The 7,577-nt window shown below is 49.0% G+C and overlaps 1 protein-coding gene across 1 annotated transcript; it reads left to right on the top strand.

Annotated features, from left to right (window-relative positions):
• Positions 1–900: 900 nt before the first annotated feature.
• FOXC2 (forkhead box C2) lies at positions 901–3,741 on the top strand. Its single transcript, XM_048816932.2, has one exon. The coding sequence runs from the start codon at positions 1,561–1,563 to the stop codon at positions 2,965–2,967; it is 1,407 nt and encodes a 468-aa protein (XP_048672889.2). The 5' UTR covers positions 901–1,560; the 3' UTR covers positions 2,968–3,741.
• Positions 3,742–7,577: the final 3,836 nt, after the last annotated feature.

Here is a 7,577-nt window from a genome sequence, read left to right as displayed (position 1 = left end):
CATTTCTTTCTTCATCTGGCTGCATTGGAGAGAAACGTTATCCACGATCAATGCAGCGCACTTCGCAGAAGCTTTGCAAATACAGGACTTTGCACTCCCCGAGCATGCGTCCCTAATTAACCGAATCTGATTGCCTGTAATGAAATCATTAGGGAAAGCAGGAGGGGCGGGTTTCACAAACCCAAGAAAACTCATCTCGATGTGGGTCTTTTTCTCCTGGGTCTTTATTTCTTTATTTCTTTATTTTTATTTGCTCAAATCTTTTGAAAGTGTTCGAGGAAGCTGCAAACTTGCTACCCTCCAAATATCCCAGTGCCGGCTGTTTGATCTGATAGCGTAGGCTATGAAATGTGATGTGTGCCATCCCCTAGCTTTCAGTGCTAATGCTTTTATAGGTAGCTACGCTACAAGAAACGTGTGAGAAAGAACCCAAGAAAATGATCAGCCCCTTCTGAATAGCCGCCCACGGACAGGAGGGTGATTTGATTTTAAACTAAAATGTATTTAAATTGGGAAGCTCTGTGTTTATACAGCATTGCAGGTTTCCTCCGTTAAAAACCTGGAGGAATAATAAATACAGCGCTCGGGGAAATGTTTTCAGTGATCGCTGATCATTGCGATCAGCTCGTCATGAACCTGGCCTGGCTTACGGCTTAAAACCCATTCCGCTCATACGTTACATTTCATGTCCTTTAAAATCCTACCGCGAGCAACCAAAAGTCACGAATGAGCCGCGCTGGATGCTCGTTACCTTCCAACGCCTTCGAAAGATACAGCCCCGGTGCGTTTACCTTGGTCCCAGCCCCGCTGCTCTGCCGCAGCCTCTAGCTCTCGCTCTCTCTCTCTCCCTGCCCATTGATTGGACAAAGCCATCCCAAAGGGCGCGGCGATTGGCTCAAAGTCGGGGGCAGAGGCGTGGCCGGCGAGGGGTAAAAACTCGCCTTCAGCAAGAAAAGTTTTGAAACTTTCCCAAACCCTATAAGGGGAGTTAGCATTTGCGGGGCTCGCCGGTGGCTCTGCGCGCACACACACACACAGACAGACAGACACACACACACACACACACACACCGGACTCTCACAGGCTCCTCCACAGCCCTAGAGTTTATTTTGGTTCCGAGTTCGCAAGAAGTGGTGGTGGTTTCCCTCCCAGAAGAATTTGTTGTTGTTGCAAGAATTATCTTTTTTCCCCCCTCAAGACTTTTCTTTGCCTGCGAGAATTATTCCCTGCTTCTGCCTCCCTTTTAGCAGCAGCTTTTACCACCTCTGAAAAAAAAAACAACAACCCAGAGAGATCACTAGATATCCGCACTGCACGCTCCGCCTGGCGACTCCGAAGGATGCTGCTGATTTACTGCTGCTAAGGACCCTGTTGGATTTGGGCAGCTTGTGTTTGAGACTCTCCCTCTCTCTCACCCCTTCCTCCCTCGCCCTCCTCCTCTGCAGAGGAATCCCGTTGGGGTGAGCCCCTCTCCCCCAAAACCCCTACCCTCTTCGTCCCCCCTCCCCCGGACCCCGGTGATTTCGTCGCGTCGCCTTGCGATTTGGGGGAGCCCCATCCATGATGCAGGCTCGCTACTCCGTCTCCGACCCCAACGCCTTGGGAGTGGTGCCTTACTTGAGCGAGCAGAACTACTACCGGACCGCGGGGACTTACAGCAACATGGCCAGCCCCATGAGCGTCTATTCGGGCCACCCTGACCAGTACGCCGCCGGCATGGGCCGCTCCTATGGGCCTTACCATCACCACCAGCCGGCGGCCCCCAAGGACCTGGTGAAGCCTCCCTACAGCTACATTGCTCTCATCACCATGGCCATCCAGAACGCCCCGGACAAGAAGATCACCCTGAATGGGATTTACCAGTTCATCATGGACCGGTTCCCCTTCTACAGGGAGAACAAGCAGGGCTGGCAGAATTCCATCCGCCACAACCTCTCCCTCAACGAGTGCTTCGTCAAGGTGCCCCGGGACGACAAGAAGCCCGGCAAGGGCAGCTACTGGACCCTGGACCCGGACTCCTACAACATGTTCGAGAACGGCAGCTTCCTGCGCCGCCGCCGGCGCTTCAAGAAGAAAGACGTGCCCAAGGAGAAGGAGGAGAGGCAGGCCAAGGAGCAGCCCAAGGCGCCGGGCATCTCCAGCCCGGACATCTCCAAGGAGGCCTCGGAGAAGAAGGTGGTCATCAAGAGCGAGGCCTCCTCGCCAGACCTGCCGGTCATCACCAAGGTGGAGACGCTGAGCCCGGGCAGCGGCAGCCCCAGGAGCGTGGCCTCCACCCCGTCGGTGTCCACCGAGAGCTCCCTGCCGGAGCACCACCCGGCCGGCAACGGGCTGTCGGGCTTCAGCGTGGAGAACATCATGACCCTGCGGACTTCTCCCCCGGGGGAGCTGAGCCCCGGGAGCGCCGCCTCCGGCCGGACAGGGGCAGGGCTGGTGGCTTCGCTGCCGCTGGGCTACCCCCAGGCGCAACCCTCCATCTACAGCCAGGCGTGCAGCCAGAGCGTGGACACGAGCGGGAGCTACCAGTGCAGCATGCGGGCCATGAGCCTCTACACCGGGGACAGGTCGGGCCACATGTGCGTCCCCACCGCGCTGGAAGAAGCCATCTCGGAGCACCCCAACGGCACCGCTTCGCCCCTGGCCACCATGAACCTGGCCTCCAGCCAGGAGAGCGCGCTGACCCCCAGCCACCCGCATCCCAGCGGCGGGCCCGGGCAGCCGGCAGCCTCCTGGTACCTCAACCACAGCACCGAGCTCAACCACCTCTCCGGGCACACGTTTGGCTCCCAGCAGCAGCCTTTCCCGACCGTCCGGGACATGTTCAACTCTCACCGGCTGGGGATTGAGAGCTCGACCCTCAACGAGCATCAGGTGAGCGGCAACACAAGCTGTCAGATCCCCTATAGATCCACGCCCTCCATATACCGCCACGCCACCCCCTATTCCTATGACTGCACTAAGTATTGATTAGCATTGACTCTCCTGGGTAGGCCAATTAAGCAAACACTTAAGACTGCACAAGGAAATACTTTTACAACCTCTAAGCGGACCTGGGAACCAAAGAGTTTATAGACCCTTAATCCTCTTCCATCGTCTGTAAATTCCAAACAAGTAAATTCTACTTGAAAAGGGATATCTTTAAAATATATAGAGAGCTATCTAAACAAAGTGGCAAAGTTATATGCTAAAGTATAGGAGGTCTCCGAAAATAAGTTATGGACCAATATCACAGCGACCATTATGCGATTAAAAAGAAAATTATATATATTATATATATAAATATATGTCCTGGGTATTTTAAGTTCTCTTATTGTGCTGTAAAATGTGTGGATTTCTAATCAGGCTAATTTTCAGAGCCATTAATATAATATTTAAAGTTGAGTTCACTGGATTATTTTTTTTTTATGTTGCCCAACAATTCCTGGCAGCCCAATTAATTACAAGTGATTTCTTCTTCCTTTTTTTTTTTTTGTACAATTATGCAAGAGAATTTCTTCCTCTTTAGAGCTGTTCTTTTTACAAGACGAGGAAATAATTTATTTTTGTTGGTGGATTTTTGGGAAAAAAAGACAAAGTCTCTGATTCGTTTTTTTATTTACGACAGTGTGATGTTTTGTATAATAGTCTCCACCCTGACCATTCCTGAGAACTATTTGTTTTTATTCTACTTCACGCTTGTTTGTCTTATGTGGTCTTAATCGTTGTACTTACCTTAAAATAAATCCATGTTGTTTTCTTCTGCTCAAAGTCTGGCGCATGTGTGTGTGTGTATATGTATGTGTGAATGTGTGTGTGTGTGTGTTTGCAGGTTTTCCTGATCCCATTTTTCGGGCAGAAAACGTGGAACACGTTGATGTTAAAACCGAGTAGATTTCCTGGAGACTAAAGGTTTATTACTCTTTTTTATGATTATTTATTTAACAAAGGCTCAGTTCACGTGACGAAATAGCATAGTTGAAATGAAAACATGTAGGCATTCCTGGCTTAGTTTAAAGGGGCTTCCCAGGATCGGAAGATTTGCAGAACACTTTGCAAACCCAGGACAATTGGCCGGCTTGAACCTGGAGTGAGATTCTCCAATCCGCAAATTATGTGAGTGAAAGAATCCTCATCAGGATAGGTTCTGATTAATCACTCTTATTTTAATCTTTTTCTTGACAGTTTTATTTACCGACTGAGATGTCGGCCTTATGAGGTGCTTTGAATGTAGTCAGTTACCTCTCAGTTCAGCAGCAGTATGCTACACGCAGTTGCCCCGATAAAACAACAGTGTACAGGAAAAATAAATTTTTAACATCCTGTGGGGATAATAAGGAATAACATTTGATCTGGATCTCGTTAGGAAGTCCTAGGAACTATCCCAGCAAGTTCATATTAGGGTGATTTTGCAGCACTGTCTGAACGCATTCTCTTTTTTATTCGTTTCTTGTACAAAAGATCTGGCTTCATTTGACTTCATCTTCTGCTTCCCATACCCAATCTGAGCTCTCATTATAAATGCCCGGGGCTGACAGCGGATATGGGAAAGCTACCAGCTTTCTCTCCCTTCAGATCCCTTGTAAACAACTTTAACATGCTTCAGAGGTGTAGAGGCTCGTTGTTGCTTAGTAATAATAATAATTAATAATAAAAAAAATGCCATCACAGGATCGTCTAGCACGTTGGTAACGAAGAAAGCAGCCTTTAGATAAAAATGGCCTTAGGAGCCCTTTTCAAACACAGCTGGTTTCCACCAAGTTAATTTTAATGGTAATAACATACGTCCCCCAACGAATGTAGATGCCAGCTGCAAAGATTGTCAGTAAATACCCATGCTAACCTATGGAATCACAGACTATAAATGCAGCACAATAAAAACGGCTGAGGAGGCAAATCTCCTCCCATAAAAAAAGCAAATCAAAAAACCACTAAACACCTATTAGGACGAAAAGGTGAATAGCTGGACGGAGAAGATACGCTGTAGTTCGTGGCAGACAATATTCCCCGGGCTGGTTTTGATCTGGCAAATACCATAGGCGGCCGAATTCTGGCAGCGTGCGTTGAAACGCTTGGTTGAAACGCAGCATGGCCCATCGGAGTCATTTGTGCTCTGTGTCAACAGCCTTCCTACAAAAACCTGAGCTGCTCGTGCCAAATTCTCCAGTTTTTTTGTCTATTCATAAAAGAGCAAGGCGGGGAGAAAGGAGGGGAAAAAGAGGAGCGAATACACTCTCCTTCCCCGCCGACATCCCCAAATCCTCGCCTCTTCTTCAAATTAAATCGGGGAGATTTTTCGCTGAATAGCTCCCCCCCCCCAATCCCCCCCCAGCTCACAGTCGCCTCATCGCGTTGTTCTGTACCTGTAAGGTGGAAATCAGGGGCTTCTTTTTTTGGGTGGGGAGAGGGTGGGCTGGGTGTGAGAATCCCCTGCACGCGCGTGTGTGTGTGTGTGTGTGAGGGGGGGGGGAGATAGGGAGACAGAGGAATATCCAGGGCCACTAACATTAAACTTGCCACTTCTCCTCCCTAACAGGTTCCTTGCTTGACCCAGAGTTCCCAGTGGCAGATTCTCTGTCCAGCATAGGGCCTCCGGGGCGCAGAGTGGGGTTGCAGGCACAGGTGATCTGCTGCTTGAGCCTTTCCCTTGTTTGTCTAAAGGGCACTAGGCCCTTGATGGGGGTTAGCAGCGGGTGGGGGCTGAATAACCCAGGACCACTCCGGGGATTCTCAGGCTGGCAGAGTGTAGACAGACGCCTCAGTGCCGATGTGCCAACATGCGGTCCAGGCTGGCCGCACGATAATATCTTATTGCAGTCGCATTTTGCAAATAGCTGACGGGATAAAGGACTGCCCCGTGGCAGGTATCGACCTCCCGAAGCTACTGCCAGAGCCGGGGGCGGGTGCTTTCCCCCGAAAGGGCAGCCACTCGCTGCTGCTACCAGTCCTTTCCCTCTGGGGGCATTTGGCATGCCAGCTGCGGCTCTCCGGAAAATTGCTTTTTTGCTGGACAGTTCCAGAGTGACACTGGACCCTGGGAAGTGCGGAGCCCGCGTTAAACAGTGACTGCGGGCAGCATCCTCTTGTTTGCGTTTCCAAATTTTCATGATCGCTCATGCTCGAGCTGTTTTCACGACTCAATATCGAGTCCTACCCGCCTGATCTCGGCTACGGTAGAAAACCAAATCCCCCAAAGAAGAATTAGTAATAACCATTTTTTAAAAAAGGCGTTGTAATGATTTTTATTCGATTTCCACTCGAAGGGAATGATCTCAGGTAGGTCAAATGCATCCTTGTCTCTGTCTCTTGAAGTCCCCCCTTCTCCGGGTGGCTGACTTCCTGCAGGACCCTGTCGCATTAAACAATACAATAAAAATCCTCAGGAAAAGAAAGCACTTAAATGTCTCTCTCACAGGGCTCCCTGCTCCTTGTCGCCAAGCTGTAACGGTCTGGCCCTGGAAAATGGCAGGGTTTCAGCAGCTAGCTAATTTCCTCTTTGTGGGTGGCAGCATTTTGGGCCCAGGATAAAGTCTGTGAGATTGGGCCGTCGATCTCACAAGCGATTGCACGCCTTGGCGCAGGGGTGTTCATTTGCAGCCTTGGACTCTCTTTTTAAACCTTAGTTTTTCGGGCATAATACGGGCATGCTCATTTTGAGTCTTTTTTTTTTCTTTCAAAAAAGGAAAACCTAACAGAATAATAACACCCAGCAAACACTTACAATCGAAGCATGGTTTTTTCCCATTTACCAGACGGAGACATTCCAAGTAGGTGTTACTATTAACTCTAAGCTCTGGTGGAAAACACTAAGAGTTCAATCTATCCCTGGGAATCTTTTGATGCGAAACACGTAACATTTTGTGTTTCAATACGTATATTTCCCCCTCTAACGATCAGCTTTCACCCTTATCTCCCTTTGGAAACAGCTGTAGCGTTTTTACCCCTGCCTTCCCCTCTGCATTGTATTCGAAAAATCTTCAAGCAGAAAACAGACTCCAGCATCTTCTTGCAGATCCCCCCTCCCCCCACCCCCCGGGCAAGGAGAGCTCTACATCACAGTCACTGTTATTTACATCTGTAGACAGACTTTTGTCAAAGAGAACAAGAACTTTTGTTTTTCTCGGTTTCTTTCCATGTGAAATAGGTCCCTGATAGTTTATAAAAGCAATCGGCGTGTTCTCCCGACTCTGGTCTGAGATGCTTGCTGGAAAAGCGAATCTAATCACCAGTTTGTTCAGATTTTGGTGAGGGTTTCTGGGTTTTTTTTAAGGTCGCTTTCTTTCTTTCTTTCTTTCTTTCTTTCTTTCTTTCTTTCTTTCTCTCTCTTTTTTGCAAAAAAGGGCTTTCACCCGATCTGGATGATTGTCTCCCAGGTGGTTTAAACCAGCCAGGGGAATTAGAGCCGTGCTAAAAATAAGACAGTTTAAATCTTTAAACTGTCCAGTCACATTGCCTGGACTCTTGCTTTGCAAGAGTCATAAAGCAACAGCAAACGCCCCAAGTAGCCCACCCTAGAGTCCTCACAGAATAACGTGGGACACTGTAGTTCTTTCCAACACGATTGACTCACGTGGCTTTATGGGGGGGGGGGCTGGATCCTA

This window comes from Caretta caretta, chromosome 12 (genome assembly GCF_965140235.1).
Source record: "Caretta caretta isolate rCarCar2 chromosome 12, rCarCar1.hap1, whole genome shotgun sequence".
Classification (NCBI taxonomy): Eukaryota; Metazoa; Chordata; order Testudines; family Cheloniidae; genus Caretta; species Caretta caretta.
This window is presented reverse-complemented; position numbering and strand designations above follow the sequence as displayed.

Coding starts and splice junctions, on each gene's coding strand:
- FOXC2 (XM_048816932.2), top strand. CDS start 1,561: ATGATGCAGGCTCGCTACTCCGTCTCCGACCCCAACGCCTTGGGAGTG.